This window comes from Oncorhynchus kisutch, linkage group LG3 (genome assembly GCF_002021735.2).
Source record: "Oncorhynchus kisutch isolate 150728-3 linkage group LG3, Okis_V2, whole genome shotgun sequence".
NCBI lineage: Eukaryota > Metazoa > Chordata > Actinopteri > Salmoniformes > Salmonidae > Oncorhynchus > Oncorhynchus kisutch.
In genome coordinates this window covers 72873788-72890441 of record NC_034176.2, presented here as the reverse complement: position 1 = coordinate 72890441, position 16654 = coordinate 72873788, and the positions used below count along the sequence as shown (strand labels likewise).

General features: G+C 44.8%; 1 protein-coding gene across 12 annotated transcripts; it reads left to right on the top strand.

The window, feature by feature from the left end:
• The first annotated feature begins 240 nt into the window (after positions 1 to 240).
• On the top strand, positions 241 to 16475 carry LOC109888464 (serine/threonine-protein kinase ULK3). Of its 12 annotated transcripts, none has more exons than XM_031814164.1 (18): positions 241 to 559; positions 791 to 956; positions 1126 to 1204; positions 1491 to 1611; positions 1885 to 1980; positions 2319 to 2462; positions 2684 to 2766; positions 3155 to 3310; positions 3396 to 3501; positions 3711 to 3751; positions 3906 to 4008; positions 4759 to 4823; positions 5045 to 5123; positions 5902 to 6018; positions 6145 to 6185; positions 13966 to 14013; positions 14111 to 14174; positions 15204 to 16475. In XM_031814164.1, exons 2-18 carry the CDS (start codon positions 928 to 930, stop codon positions 15218 to 15220), a joined length of 1389 nt encoding a protein of 462 aa, XP_031670024.1. In that variant the 5' UTR covers positions 241 to 559; positions 791 to 927; the 3' UTR covers positions 15221 to 16475. The 12 variants fall into 12 exon arrangements, 11 of the variants coding, with proteins under 11 accessions (XP_031670024.1, XP_031670006.1, XP_031669997.1 ...); XM_031814137.1 differs by having other exon boundaries at positions 242 to 559; positions 1148 to 1204; XM_031814128.1 differs by having other exon boundaries at positions 242 to 559; positions 1126 to 1288.
• Positions 16476 to 16654: the final 179 nt, after the last annotated feature.

Here is a 16654-nt window from a genome sequence, read left to right as displayed (position 1 = left end):
CTCTTGCGCTTTAGTTTTGTGTTGTAACTTTCACAATTAGAATAGTCCGTTAATGTCGGCTTGATGCTGCTATTGTAAAAGCCACATACATAGTAAGAGTTTTACTGTAGCAATGACTGATTACTATTTCAATAAATGTGAGTTTGTCTTCTCTGGATTACCTTTACAGATAAGGCTGAGTATTAAATATCAAACCGGTAGGGGGCAGTAGAAAAAATGTGCCATGGTTTGGAGCATCGACGAGTTGACGTGTTTTGCCAGCTGACAACGACAGCATGTTCACAGCGGAGCTAGCTAGCCATGTAAACAATCATTCTGCAACTCACAGGCACCGGAGTCTGTCTATTGATGTGATTTGAATGTAACTGAAGGAGTGGGACGGTTGTTTGATTTTTGTTGTTTTATGTCGCCCCCCTTCCCGAAATTGAAATATTTGTGGTGTCAATACCATGTACTGTAGGTGGCGGCAATACACCAAGGTGTATGTATAGTCTGTCAATACAACTTTGAAGAAGAAGAATCATTCCGCAAATGCGGCAGTATTTATACTTGAATGACGGTAAATATTTGTATAAATATACACATTTCTGAGAAGTATAGAAGATGGGCTGAGTTAAAAAAAATAATAATAATTGCTTGCTAGGTAGCAGCAAGTCAGCTCAACATATCTCCTATGTAGTACTGTACTAGCTAGCTCCAACAGCCATTGTTGTAGATGTTCCTGTATCAGTCTGTTCAGATATAGCTACATTTGAATTATATAGACCAACTTCCTCTATATATGTTCTAGTGCACTTTGCAGCAGTGAAGGGGTCCACAGCAACTTTGATGCAACTGTGAACAACAACATCATCATCATGGCTTCGAGCTTCGCCCCACCGAAACTGGCTAATTTCATTCTCACAGAGAGGCTGGGCAGTGGCACCTATGCGACAGTTTACAAAGCCTACAGAAAGGTACGCCATTCGTTGCAGACCGAGTTAGCTAGCTACTAGCTAGCCTATAAGCACAACTACTTGCATAAACAACACAAGTAAATAGTAGCAACTTCCCTAATAGAAATGACAGTTTTAAGACTTCCCCTGTAGCCTGGCTTCCAAACTGATATCATGTCCCATTGTTCAGACTACTGGATCTGTGTGTGCAGGGGGACAACCGGGAGGTGGTGGCAGTAAAGGTGGTTGGGAAGAAGACTCTGAACAAGGTGTCTATGGAGAACCTGCTGACTGAGATAGAGATCCTGAAAACTGTTCGCCACCCTCACATTGTTCAGCTGAAGGACTTTCAGGTTTCACAATCAGTTTAATATTTAATCAGCCCAATATTTAATCAGCCAATCCCCACTCATATAAGTACATTTCATATAGGCTATCCTGACTCACATTGCTTGCCAGACAAGAGAGCACAAACTGATCTGGGACTCAGCAGGCTACATTTCATATCCTTGTCTGAGTGAATTGAGTCTAATCGTGTTCTCTGCCATTGGTCAGTGGGACAGTGAAAACATCTATCTGATCCTGGAGTGGTGTTCTGGTGGGGACCTGTCCCGTTTCATCCACAGTAGGCGCTTGCTACCTGAGAGGGTGGCTCGGCTCTTCCTGCAGCAGATAGGTGAGTCACACCAGAGTCAGTGGTGTGTTGGGTATAAGTAACCTACATTATTTAGAGAACTATTTAATGATGTTGAGCAGTTCTCTCTCTCTCCCACTATCTCTCTCTCTCTTTCACACTCAAATTAATTCAATTCAGAAGACTTTATTGACATGGCAAGTTATATTACTTACATAGTCAAAGTATACATATAACAAAAAATGGTGGGACCAACAGCAATAAGGCACTCGTTCTCTCTTACTCTCTCTTCTCTTGCTACATGTCTGAAAACAGCCTGCGCTCTTCAGTTTCTCCATAATCATAACATCTCCCATCTGGACCTGAAACCCCAGAACATTCTGCTCAATGGTTCTGTCCTTAAACTAGCAGGTACAGCACACTGGCAAGTGCCACAATCACACTTACATACAGTATTCCTTATGGTCACATTTCTATCTTTATTAATCTATTGCATTTCATCACCATGGGACTGTGATATAGCTGCGAAATCATAGCAGTGCCAATATGCCAGAGGTTATTGGTGGCACTGTCTCTGCACTTTTCAGTTGTGACATTTAAAATGATGGAATGCAACAGTTGCACCACTGAATCATGCATTAGAGGATTTTGTAATGCTGATCCAAGTATTACCAGGTGTATCAAAGTCTTGACTGAGGCTAGTCTAGGGAACTGAGCATTAAAACATTTTTTCCCTATGCTGTTGTCAGATTTTGGCTTTGCGAGTTACATGTCTCCGTGGGATGAGCAGAGTGCTCTGAGGGGCTCTCCTCTCTACATGGCCCCTGAGATGGTGTGTCGACGGCAGTATGACTCCAGGGTCGACCTCTGGTCTGTGGGAGTCATCCTGTATGGTAAGAGCACAGATTTAAATGGATAACTATCTCATCTCTCCGTGCAATTAAATAGAACACTATCTCCTCAAGAACACTCTATGCTCTCTTAATCACAAACCAGACATTTCAGTGACATCAAACTTCAACGTTACTGTTTTGAATGCCAAAGATGGTTTAAGTTTATATTGCTTTCTCACTTATTCTTATCATTTATTTGTTGTTCTTACTTCTGTATGTAGAGACACTATTTGGCCGGGCACCATTTGCCTCCAGATCCTATGCTGAACTGGAGGAGAAGATCCGCAGTGACAAGCCCATCGAGGTAAGCTCTGTTACATCTATCTAAAGAAATGTGTGGTAGCAATGATTGTTCATTCTGTGACTGCTGTTAGAAGAATCATTCTTTCCCCTGTGAGTATATTTGCCACCACATGGTGGCACACTTGACCAATAAACCTTATCTCACAGTGCTTTCTTGTTGAAAGGGACACTCCTGTGCCGGAGTGGGTACTACAGTCTCCTCCTCAATCCAGTGGTCAGGACAGAGTGTAATTAGTTGGAAGATAGATATAATTTATTCAACAATTAAAAAAATAGGTTTCCAGCCACAAGTGGAAACACTGCATTTAAAATAATCAACGATAACACAAAGTATGTGTTGCAACTTCTTCTAAAACATTGTGGTTCTCTGGTTGTGTTGTGTGTCTCAGCTGCCTGCAGGGGCCAGAGTGTCCAGGAACTGCAGGGACTTACTGCTGCGGCTGCTGGACAGGGACCCTGACACCCGCCTCACCTTCACTCAGTTCTTCTCCCACCCCTGGGTGGACCTCGAGCACATGCCCAATGCAGAGAGCCTGGGGAAAGCGGTGTGTGCGCATGTGTGGGTGCATGCGGGTGTGTGAAAGAGAGTTAGATGTATTGGTGTGACTCCCTGTCTGTCTCCTCTTGCAGAAGGATCTGGTCCTGAAAGCTGTTCAGAAGGACCAGGAGGGGGATAGATCAGCTGCTCTGTCTCTGTACTGCAGCTCACTAGAGCACTTTGTCCCCGCCATTCACTGTAAGAGCAACATGCACAGCCCCTACCTGCCACAATAACAACTTCTCTCAGGTCTCTCAACTATATAATGTCTAATTCCGTACCACAGTCCAACATCAACTGAAAAGTGATACAAGCTCACAGAACTGGAGATGATAATAATAATCATAATAATAATCAGAACACTATTGGTAACTGTCTAAGGAATGTATCTTCTCTCCCCTTTCCAGATGAGACAGACAGACTGCGTAAAGATGCCCTTAGGCAAAAGGTACAGAGTACAAGTATATTTGGTCTATTGTATTTTCATACCCCAAAGGCTAGACTGAAATTATTTGAATAACATATGGCATGGATGAAAAACACATGCTATGGATGACATCATAGAATGAAGTGAATGACAGCAATATAAACTGTTCCTGCAGGTTAGTCAGTACGTGTCCAGGGCAGAGGAGCTGAAAGCTCTGGTGTCTGCAGACAACAGCCTCTGCTTTGAGCAGTTCAAGTCCACCAGAGACATCCTGAGAGGTAATACAGCTATCTTTACCCGTTGTACATCATAAATACCGTATTTCATGACCCTTATATAGAGGACCTAATTTAAACCCTACTTTATTTGAAGGGAACCTTCATAAGGACTTGATAACACATTCATAACTCAGAAGGAGCACGTTATCAAGTGTAACTGGGTATTGAAAAGTACCTAGAGTCGGTGTTCTGAGAAGGCCTCAGGTCCATCTCTCTCTCTTCTCTCTCATCTCTCTCTCTCACTCCTCTCTCTCTCTTCTCTCTCTCACTCTCTCCTCTCTCTCTCCTCTCTCTCGCTCCCTCTCTCCTCTCTCGCTCTCTCTCTCCTCTCTCTCTCTCTCCTCTCTCTCCTCTCTCTCCTCTCTCTCTCCTCTCTCGCTTTCTCTCTCCTCTCTCTCTCTCTCCTCTCTCTCCTCTCTCGCTTTCTCTCTCCTCTCTCTCTCTCTCCTCTCTCTCTCTCTCTCTCTCTCTCTCTCTCTCTCTCTCTCTCTCTCTCTCCTCTTCTCTTCTCTCTCTCTCTTCTCTTCTCTCCTCTTCTCTTCTCTCTCTCGCTTCTCTTCTCTCTCTTCTCTCTCTCTCTCTCTTTCTCTTCTCTCTCTCTCCTCTCTCTTCTCTCTCTCCTCTCTCTTCTCTCTCTCCTCTCTCACTCTCTCTTCTCTCTCTCCTCTCTCACTCTCTACTCTCTCACTCTCCTCTCTCTCTGTCTCTCTCCTCTCTCTCTCTCTCTCTCTCGCTCTCTCTCTTTCTCAGAGATGTCCCGTGACCAACCACGGGTGCTGGCTGCTCTGGAGCTGGCATCTACAGCCATCGCCATGGTAAGCTGAGGGGACTGGTTAGCATGAGCAGGCCATGATGATGGAGCTCAGGGGAGACTACCAGAGAGGAGTGAGAGGGTGGTAGTGGCTTGTAGATGCTGTCTACAGCAGGATGGATTGAAGGCTGCTGCTATGGGATCTGGGTGGCTTTCTTGAGAGTGGACTACTATGCCATAGTGGGACGTCTTCCCTTTTCATAACACACTTGTATTCCATTCCAGGAGGAGAATGGGATAGAGGACCATGATACACTGGCTCTGTACCAGCAGAGTCTGGGAGAACTACTGCTAGTCCTGGCAGGTAAGGTCAGCTCACTGAAAATCCCACATAGACTATATTAGTCCTTTAGATGGGGGAAAACAATGAGTCAGTCATCTATGCCACATACAGCGTCTGCTGCATGGACTCTAATAAACACAGGTGTGATTTTACAACCCCGCAGGGAGTCCGGGAGTAACACAGTAATCCAATCTCCAGAATTAAGAGACTATTACATCAGAGACCGCAGCAGAGCCTGCCCTGAGTGTCTGCTGTGTCTCCAGCCCTCAGCTTTGGCTGGCTGTTATTGTTATTAAAGAGAGACGGTGGCAGTGGTGGCCCATAATGGTCTCCTCTCCTCTGCGCTCTGGCTCAGTGTCTGTATGTGGACTAGACTCCTCTAGGCTGTGGCCTGGTCTCTATTAGCCCTGACTCCACATGACCTCATCTGGGAGATGGTCCTAGTGGTGGAGGGAGGCAAGGCAGGCAGGCGGGATGGGGATGATGATGCTGGAGCCAGATGTGGCTTTGAGCTGTGGATGAGACCTGGTGCCAGCGCCTGTGTGTGGTATAGAGCCGCTCGCTGCCATCTGGTTCCCATTGAGAGCCCAACAGTTAATTTCTCAGTGTTATTACACACTGGAAACAAATAAAAACTATTATCTATCTTAATAGAGAAGAGACGGCTTGAGTCGTTAAATAATCATGATGGATCGGGGGAACGGGACCGTGGCACGTCAGCGAGACCAGGGGACTGTGGGAGAAAACATTGTCTCTTTTGTCTCGCTATAGCCTTTGGTTGATTACATTCCCTTCCCAGAATGCCTTGCTGCTGGAGAACTGGTCCCCTCCTCAGGCAGGCTAATTGAAGAAAGGCTGCTTCAGTTTCAAGGGTTCCCCCTGAGCCTCAGTGGGCTATCACAACCAAACTGGCTCGGTAAATTACCCACTCTTGTGCAAACATGGTGATTGGGAGAGCAGTGATTCATCTCTTTATATTCTCTCCACCCACCCTCCTTCCTTCTCTTTCTCCCTCTCCTCCCCCTCTATGTTTGTCTTCCAGCTGAAGCCCAGGGGCGCCGGAGAGAGTTGCTCCACGGTGAGGTGAGTTACTGGGGATGAGAGGGTTTCGGTGAGAAAATGATCTGAGTTACTGGGGATGAGGTGGATGAGAGGGTTGAGGTGAGTTACTGGGGGTGAGGTGGATGAGAGGGTTTAGGTGAGTTACTGGGGGTGAGGTAGATGAGAGGGTTTAGGTGAGAATGTGAGGTAAGGGGGTGAGGAGAGACCTGGTTCAGTGCTCGCCATAACAGCACAGAGCACCTGAAGACATATACACACCAGGTCTCTGAGATCAAACAAGCACAGCTATATCTGGGACACAACACCCAGGAGCATTCTCTGGTAGTCACGTGAATGTTTCCCTGAATAAAAGCTACTAACGTAATAGATCAGTGACACTGCAGTTTGGTGTACGTATATCACCCATATACCGGCTAATTCTAGGGCTACAATACCTCCTTTGCCAATTGGCCTGGACCCTTTATTGTCGACACGGAGCCCCTCTGATCCATCACGACTGGACTGCCGACGTGATCGCCCAATGTGGTCTCAACAGGCTATTCAGTTACGATGTCGCCGAAGGACCATCTACTAGCCCCGGCCCGCTAGCTTTTCTGAACGCTGTGTCCCCTACTCGCCTAGCTTAGTAGTGACTACTGAACTGCACCCTGACTCACCTATTGCTGCTCTTTTGACCCTATGATCACTCGGCTACACAGCTGATGCCCCTTGGACTGTTTCAAAAATAGGTCATTTTGTTTACCTGTCGGCCCCAGCCTCGAACTCAGGTCCTGTATATACTTAACTCACCCGCTCTGTCCGTTCATCGCCATTTACCCGTTGTTGTCTTAACTCTCCTGATCAACACCTGTGATTGCTTTATGCCTCTCTCTGTCAATATGCCTTGTATACTGTTGTCTTGGCTAGTTCTTACTGTTTTTATTTCACTGTAGAGCCCTCAGTCCCGCTCAAAATGCTTTAGATAACTCCTTTGTCCCACCCCACACACATGCGGAGACCTCACCTGGCTTAACTGGTGCCTCCAGAGACGAAACCTCTCTCATCGTCACTCAACGCCTAGGTTTACTTCCACTGTACTCACATCCTACCATATCAGGCCCAGAAATCTGCTCCTTTTATTCGCTGTTCCCGACCAGTTCTTATAGCCTTTAGCCGTACCCTTATCCTACTCCTCCTCCTCTGTTCCTCTGGTGATGTAGAGGTTAACCCAGGCCCTGTAGCCACCCCTATTCCCCAGGCGCTATCATTTGTTGACTTCTGTAACCGTAAAAGCCTTGGTTTCAGGCATGTTAACATCAGAAGCCTCCGCCCTAAGTTTTTTTTTCTCACTGCTTTAGCACACTCTGCCAACCCTGATGTTCTAGCCGTGTCTGAATCCTGGCTTAGGAAGGCCACCAAAATTCTGACATTTTCATCCCAAACTATAACATTTTCCACCAAGATAAAACTGCCTAAGATAAAACTCCACCAAGATAAAACTGCCAGAGGCTTTATGCCTCTCTCTGTCAATATGCCTTGTCTACTGCTGTCTTGGCTAGTTCTTACTGTTTTTATTTCACCGTAGAGCCCTCAGTCCCGCTCAAAATACTTTAGATAACTCCTTTGTCCCACCCCACACACATGCGGAGATCTCACCTGGCTTAACTGGTGCCTCCAGAGACGAAACCTCTCTCATCGTCACTCAACGCCTAGGTTTACCTCCACTATACTCACATCCTACCATATCCTTGTCTGTACATTATACCTTGAATCTATTCTACCACGCCCAGAAATCTGCTCCTTTTATTCGCTGTTCCCAATGCACTAGGTTTACCTCCACTGTACTCACATCCTACCATATCCTTGTCTGTACATTATACCTTGAATCTATTCTACCACGCCCAGAAATCTGCTCCTTTTATTCGCTGTTCCCGACCAGTTCTTATAGTCTTTAGCCGTACCCTTATCCTACTCCTCCTCCTCCTCTGTTCCTCTGGTGATGTAGAGGTTAACCCAGGCCCTGTAGCCACCCCTATTCCCCAGGCACTATCATTTGTTGACTTCTGTAACCGTAAAAGCCTTGGTTTCATTCATGCATCAGAAGCCTCCTTTTTTTTCTCTCACTGCTTTAGCACACTCCACCAACCCTGATGTCCTAGCCGTGTCTGAATCCTGGCTTAGAAAGGCCACCAAAATTCTGACATTTCTATCCCCAACTATAACATTTTCCACCAAGATAAAACTGCCAAAGGGGGTGGAGTTAGCCTGCAGAGTTATGTCATGGTTTCCAGGTCTGTGGCCAATCCAGTTCGAGCTTCTACTTTTAAAAATCCACCTTTCCAGAAATAAGTCTCTCACTGTTACCGCTTGTTATAGACCCCCCTCATCCCCCAGCTGTGCCCTGGACACCATATGTGAATTAATTGCCCACCATTTATCTTCAGAGTTTGTACTGTTAGGTGACCTAAACCGAGATATGCTTAACACCCCGGCCATCCTACAATCTATGCTAGATGCCCTCAATCTCACACAAATTATTATGGAACCTACCAGGTACAACACTAAATCCGTAAACACAGGCACCGTCATAGATATCATCCTGACCAACCTGCCCTCAAAATACACCTCTGATGTCTTCACCCAGAATCTCAGCGATCACAGCCTCATTGCCTGCGTCCGTAATGGGTCCGCGGTCAAACGACCACCCCTCATCACTGTCAAATGCTCCCTAAAACACTTCAGCGTGCAGGCCTTTCTAATTCGCCTGGCCCGGGTATCCTGGAAGGATATTGACCTGGATGCCTGGTTATTCCTTAAGTGTTTTCCTCAACATCTTAAATAAGCATGCCCCATTCAAAAAATGTAGAACTAAGAATAGATATAGCCCTTGGTTCACTCCAGACCTGACTGCCCTCGACCAGCACAAAAACAACCTGTGGCGTACTGCATTAGCATCAAATAGCCCCCGCTATATGCAACTTTTCAGGGATTTTAGGACCAATATACACAGGCAGTTAGGAAAGCAAAGGCTAGCTTTTTCAAACATACAGTGCCTTGCGAAAGTATTTGGCCCCCTTGAACTTTGCGACCTTTTGCCACATTTCAGGCTTCAAACATAAAGATATAAAACTGTATTTTTTTGTGAAGAATCAACAACAAGTGGGACACAATCATGAAGTGGAACGACATTTATTGGATATTTCAAACTTTTTTAACAAATCAAAAATCAAAAATTGGGCGTGCAAAATTATTCAGCCCCTTTACTTTCAGTGCAGCAAACTCTCTCCAGAAGTTCAGTGGGGATCTCTGAATGATCCAATGTTGACCTAAATGACTAATGATGATAAATACAATCCACCTGTGTGTAATCAAGTCTCCGTATAAATGCACCTGCACTGTGATAGTCTCAGAGGTCCGTTAAAAGCGCAGAGAGCATCATGAAGAACAAGGAACACACCAGGCAGGTCCGAGATACTGTTGTGAAGAAGTTTTAAGCAGGATTTGGATACAAAAAGATTTCCCAAGCTTTAAACATCCCAAGGAGCACTGTGCGAGCGATAATATTGAAATGGAAGGAGTATCAGACCACTGCAAATCTACCAAGACCTGGCTGTCCCTCTAAACTTTCAGCTCATACAAGGAGAAGACTGATCAGAGATGCAGCCAAGAGGCCCATGATCACTCTGGATGAACTGCAGAGATCTACAGCTGAGGTGGGAGACTCTGTCCATAGGACAACAATCAGTCGTATATTGCACAAATCTGGCCTTTATGGAAGAGTGGCAAAAAGAAAGCCATTTCTTAAAGATATCCATAAAAAGTGTTGTTTAAAGTTTGCCACAAGCCACCTGGGAGACACACCAAACATGTGGAAGAAGGTGCTCTGGTCAGATGAAACCAAAATTGAACTTTTTGGCAACAATGCAAAACGTTATGTTTGGCGTAAAAGCAACACAGCTCATCACCCTGACCACACCATCCCCACTGTCAAACATGGTGGTGGCAGCATCATGGTTTGGGCCTGCTTTTCTTCAGCAGGGACAGGGAAGATGGTTAAAATTGATTGGAAGATGGATGGAGCCAAATACAGGACCATTCTGGAAGAAAACCTGATGGAGTCTGCAAAAGACCTGAGACTGGGACGGAGATTTGTCTTCCAACAAGACAATGATCCAAAACATAAAGCAACATCTACAATGGAATGGTTCAAAAATAAACATATCCAGGTGTTAGAATGGCCAAGTCAAAGTCCAGACCTGAATCCAATCGAGAATCTGTGGAAAGAACTGAAAACTGCTGTTCACAAATGCTCTCCATCCAACCTCACTGAGCTCGAGCTGTTTTGCAAGGAGGAATGGGAAAAAAATTCAGTCTCTCAATGTGCAAAACTGATAGAGACATACCCCAAGCGACTTACAGCTGTAATCGCAGCAAAAGGTGGCGCTACAAAGTATTAACTTAAGGGGGCTGAATAATTTTGCACTACCAAATTATCAGTTTTTGATTTGTTAAAAAAGTTTGAAATATCCAATAAATGTCGTTCCACTTCATGATTGTGTCCCACTTGTTGTTGATTCTTCACAAAAAAATACAGTTTTATATCTTTATGTTTGAAGCCTGAAATGTGGCAAAAGGTCGCAAAGTTCAAGGGAGCCGAATACTTTCGCAAGGCACTGTAAATTTGCATCCTGTAGCACAAACTCCAAAACGTTCTGGGACACTGTAAAGTCCATGGCGAATAAGAGCACCTCCTCCCAGCTGCCCACTGCACTGAGGCTAGGAAACACTATCACCACCGATAAATCTACGATAATCGAGAATTTCAATAAGCATTTTTCTACGGCTGGCTGGCCATGCCTTCCACCTGGCCACCCCTACCCCGGTCAATAGCTCTGCACCCCCCACAGCAATTTGCCCAAGCCTCCCCATTTCTCCTTCACCCAAATCCAGATAGCTGATGTTCTGAAAGAGCTGCAAAATCTGGACCCCAACGAATCAGCTGGGCTAGACAATCTGGACCCTCTCTTTCTAAAATTATCCGCCTCAGTTGTTGCAACCCCTATTACTAGCCTGTTCAACCTCTCTTTCGTATTGTCCGAGATCCCCAAAGATTGGAAAGCTACCGCGGTCATCCCCCTCTTCAAAGGGGGAGACACTCTAGACCCAAACTGTTACAGACTTCGATCTTGCAGGTAGCCTAGTGGTTAGAGCGTTGGACTAGTAACCGAAAGGTTGCAAGATTGAATCCTGAGCTGACAAGGTAAAAATCTGTCATTCTGCCCCTGAACAATGCAGTTAACCCACTGTTCCTAGGCCATCATTGAAAATAAGAATTTGTTCTTAACTGACTTGCCTAGTAAAATAAAATAAAAATCTATCCTACCCTGCCTTTCTAAAGTCTTCGAAAGCCAAGTTAACAAACAGATCACCGAATGTTTTGAATCCCACCGTATCTTGTCCGCTATGCTATCTGGGTGCACCTCAGCCACGCTTAAGGTCATAAACGATATCATAACCGCCATCGGTTACTGTGCAGCCGTATTCATCGACCTGGCCAAGGCTTTCGACTCTGTCAATCACCGTATTCTTAGCGGCAGACTCAACAACCTTGGTTTCTCAAATGACTGCCTCGCGTGGTTCATCAACTACTTCTCAGATAGAGCAGTGTCTCAAATCAGAGGGCCTGTTGTCCGGACCTCTGGCAGTCTCTATGGGGGTGCCACAGGGTTAAATTCCTGGCTGACTCTTTTCTCTGTATACATCAATGATGTCGCTCTTGCTGCTGGTGATTCTCTGATATACTTCTGGTCCTTCTTTGGACATTGTGTTAACAAACCTCCAGACGAACTTCAATGCCGTACAACACTCCTTCCGTGGCCTCCAACTGCTCTTAAATGCAAGTCAAACTAAATACATGCTCATCAACCGATCGCTGCCCGCACCCGCCTGCCCGTCTAGCATCACTACTCTGGACGGTTCTGACTTAGAATATGTGGACAACTACAAATACTTAGGTGTCTGGTTAGACTGTAAACTCTCCTTCCAGACTCACATTAAGCATCTCAATCCAAAATTAAATCTAGAATCGGCTTCCTATTTCGCACAAAGCCTCCTTCACTCATGCTGCCAAACATAACCTCGTAAAACTGACTATTCTACCGATCCTAGACTTCGGCGATGTCATCTACAAAATAGCCTCCAAGACTACTCAGCAAATTGGATGTAGTCCATCACAGCGCCACCCGTTTTGTCACCAATGCCCCATATACTACCCACCACTGCAACCTGTGTGCTCTCGTTGGCTGGCCCTAGCTTCATATTCGTAGCAAAACCCACTGGCTCCAGGTCATCTATAAGTCTTTGCTTGGTAAAGCCCCGCCGTATCTCAGCTCACTGGTCACCATAGCAGCACCCAACCTTAGCACACACTCCAGAAGGTATATTTCACTCGTCATCCCCGAAGCCAACTCCTCCTTTGGCCGCCTTTCCTTCCAGTTCTCTGCTGCCAATGACTGGAACGATTTGCAAAAATCACTGAAGCTGGAGACATATATTTCCCTCACTAAGCATCAGCTGTCAGAGCAGCTTACAGATCATTGCACCTGTACATAGCCCATCTGTAAATAGCCCCCCAACTACCTCATTCCCATATTGTTATTTATTTTTTGCTCCTTTGCACCCCAGTATCTTTACTTGCACATTCATCTTCTGCACATCTATCACTCCAGTGTTTAATTTCTAAATTGTAATTATTTTGCCACTATGGCCTATTTATTGCCTTACCTCCCTAATCTTACTACATTTGCACACACTGTAAATATACTTTTCTATTGTGTTATTGGCTGTATGTTTGTTTATTCCATGTGTAACTCTGTGTTGTTGTTTGTGTCGCACTGCTTTGCTTTATCTTGGCCAGGTCGCAGTTGTAAATGAGAACTTGTTCTCAACTGGCCTACCTGGTTAAATAAAGGTTAAATAAAAAAAATCTATAACAATGTCAGTCATATGACACTATAATGGTATCCACTGCACTAGCAATGGTCAGGTGAAATAGCCAAGCCTTTCCCTTGACATTTAGTTGGTGAGGTATACCCTTACAACAGTTACTTCAGTTAGTTTGACTGTATTAATATTCAGTGGTAAAGGAAAGTTATTCTTTTGTGTTTTGAGCATTTGTTTTGCAAGCAACCAGGTCAACAACACACAACAATGTTTCAACAACAAACCCCAGAGGGAGAGAGATTTAAAGCTGGGCTCACAGACCTCCCTATTTGAAGTTTTATGGGCGCTTGGCTTAAGTAAATTCAGATGCGGCTGTAATAATCGAACGCTGGGGAGGACTGCAGATCAAAAGCATGTGTGTGAGAACACAAAGAGCCCCGACTGCAGCTAGGAATGGTCTCCATGTGTGTTGGTTCATCTCTTGAGCACAGTTCAGCCTTTCTTAACTCAGGGCTGTAATTCCCAGTTCAATATGCCTGGACTTATCATATAAGAACACCAGCCTTGAAATAGTTGGAAGGTTAATACATTAATATTACAGCTGTAATCTTACTTTGGGTGTGATTTGATAGTATTACAGCCTTGGTGCTGAGGTTAATATGATATAAAATGTTGGGAGTCTGGGTGGATGCAGCCGCCTCTGTCTCGGTCAGGATGATTATTCTACCACAACAGATCTGTCTTTTAAAGGGTCATTCTAGGAAGCCATCCACCTTGGTCTACCCTCATCATCACCATCACCATCACCAGACGTTATAGATAGGAGAATGTGAATGACTGTGGATGGATTACATACTAAACACCACCTCTCACTTTGCAGATCAAGAGCCTAATGACCAGAGCTGAATACCTCAAAGAACAGATGAAGGTAGGAATAGCGATGACTTGACTTTAGATATTAGTAGATATAAAAATCCCACGCTAACATTTTGGCCCATGATTTTGAGTCTTTTTGTGTCTTTCAGATGCTAGAGACCCAAAAAGACGTGTCAATGGATAGAGAGCCTCTATCAGAATCTGTGAGAAGTTGTGAGTATTATTGTGAGGATAGTATTAGTATTCACATTTCCCCTTAGATATTGTGTACGTGCTGGTGTAGGGGTGTGCGTCACAGAACGTCCCAGCACAGGGGCTTGCAGCTAAGCAGACTGGTCATTTACTTAACCAGGGGTTAAGTGAGAAGCTGTAATGAAATTTCCCTTCAGTGGAGGTTTAACCACTACTAAAATACAAGCTGTTGTCTTACCATGCTGGCCTCCCCGTATGAGCATCTGGATCTTTGATTTCAGCTCAGTCCTGCACAGCGCTGGGCTGCTCTGTCCTCTGACCTATAAAACCCACCTTGTGAAAGTGAGACTTGGTTATAACCAAGGAGAATGACCCCCCCCCCCCCCCGTCACAACACACACATACAGAACACAAACATGCACAATGCACACACTTGGACAACACACACACTAGCTGCGAGGGAGGGAGTTAGTTGATATATAGTAGAGCCAGACAATATCCTGTTTTGAGTTACAATTTCCAGAGGAATTATGTGCAAAGGGGGTTCAATGAATTTGGAACAGATTCAGGTTTCATAAACATGGCTTGTTACGTTGCTGTTATTTTAACACACCGGCGGCCACACTCAGCCATGTCATGTTGGCAGCTCTCCAGCTGGAGGGGTCACAGCAATGCCCAAGACTGTCTGGCTGGTGACCTTAAACTACTACTACGCTAACTACAAACAAAGCAGTAAAGTCTAGGCCTAATGCTCTCAACTGTATCCTAAATGCCACCCTATTCCATACATAGCTCACTACGTTTGACCAGGCTGAACTATGTATGGAATAGGGTGCCATTTGGTACACAGCCTCAGTCTCTGAGCTTGTCCCATAATACAGGACAGTAATACAGCCATTATACCTTTTTATTGCCATGTGTATTGAATACATTGGAAATCTTAATTACTCAACAGAAATCTACTCACAGATCAGTACTGAGGTAAGCCATGTCTATATGATGATAGAGACTGCATTAACTCATCTGTCTGTCGATGCTCACCCTCCTCAGCATGCTGTGTGCAGTGAGCCAGCCTGGCAGTAGGAACCAGAGAGAGGGGCCATCGTGCCTGCGGAGCACCAGACCTCCTGCACCTCTACGGGTCAGGCTAAGGAATTCCTCAGGCCTCTGAGACCATGGCCTCAGTAGTCTCGCATCACCGTACTCGGAAGTCTCAATCATCGCGCGGCTGTTGTTTCCCAACAAACATGAGAAAGCCTGGAAATGGAGGCTATGGCGTCAGAGACAATCTACCCTGTTATTACTCTGCCTGGACTTCAACTAGCAGCTTGTCAGCCTTGCATCCCCCTCACCAACACAACACAGAAGACTGTCACAGTCTCGAGTCACTGCTTCAGCCTCAAAGCCCTCCTGCCTAAGCATTCATATGGAAAGGCTGGACAGCTTGTATGCTAATACTGTACTGTCATGATAAATTAGTGCTGTATCATGTTGTTGTGTTATGTTGCAGGATGAATAAGGGTAATAATGAGCCTCAAATGCTTGTAGTTGCAAAACAGATGGCGACTCAGAATGGCTACCCAGCATAGCAAGTTTGTCGTTTGTAACTGAAGCGAGTTATCGAAATGTATCATGAATATTTGGGAAAGCCCTTCTGTCGCCCCACACACACGCACACACACACACAAAGGAAATCCCTTTTCTTTGGCCTGACCACAGCCTCACCACGCTCCCCCTGCTGATGGAGCAGCCTCTACCACTATGAGAGGAAAACTGGAGAGGTGCGGCTGCTGCCTTATTTACTCTGTAGACTTTCATTTACTTTTGGGTTGGCACCGGTCAGGATGAAGGCATACAGTAGCAGCTGTGAAGTCAAGGCGTGCGTCACAACTCAGCCTGCTTTAGTAGCCTGCCAAAAGGTTGGACATTTGGTGACAGGTTAACCCTTATTACTGTTGTGGCTCTTTTCCTTTCTGTTTGTTTTCAGTGAGCAAGGTTGTGTGCATGAATCTACTTTCAACGGAACTTTTAGTATTTGTGAATATGCTGTATCATAGGAGGCTATGTGCTGTCTGTAATCAGGAAATGGAATGGTGTAACTGAAAAGGAAGAAATGTGTGTCGAATTGAGAACTGACAATTGTGTATTGTTTTTGTTGAAATATTTTGTATGGGTATGATTTTATAAATTATTTATTACCTTAAAAGGCTGATTCAATTTAATTAAAATGGCTATGTAATGTGTTGTCATGGCCTGTATTCATTGTGTTTTGAGATAAAGCCCAAGATTGAGTAAATTAAAATAGAGTGCCTTTGGAAAGTATTCAGACCCCTTGACTTTTTCCACATTTTGTTACATTACAGCCTTATTCTAAAATGGATTAAATAAATACAATTCCTCAGCAATCTACACACAATACCCCATAATGTTGAAGTGAAAACGGTTTTTTAAAACATTTTTGCACTCATTAACAAAAAAAACATACCTTATTACATATGTAT

What these genes read in the sequence shown, in the direction of transcription:
- LOC109888464 (XM_031814123.1), top strand. Translation starts at nt 858, where the DNA reads ATGGCTTCGAGCTTCGCCCCACCGAAACTGGCTAATTTCATTCTCACA. An exon ending in GCTCTTCCTGCAGCAGATAG is followed by an intron (nt 1,612 to 1,884) that starts GTGAGTCACACC and finishes GTCTGAAAACAG; the next exon opens with CCTGCGCTCTTCAGTTTCTC. An exon ending in TTCTGTCCTTAAACTAGCAG is followed by an intron (nt 1,981 to 2,318) that starts GTACAGCACACT and finishes TGCTGTTGTCAG; the next exon opens with ATTTTGGCTTTGCGAGTTAC.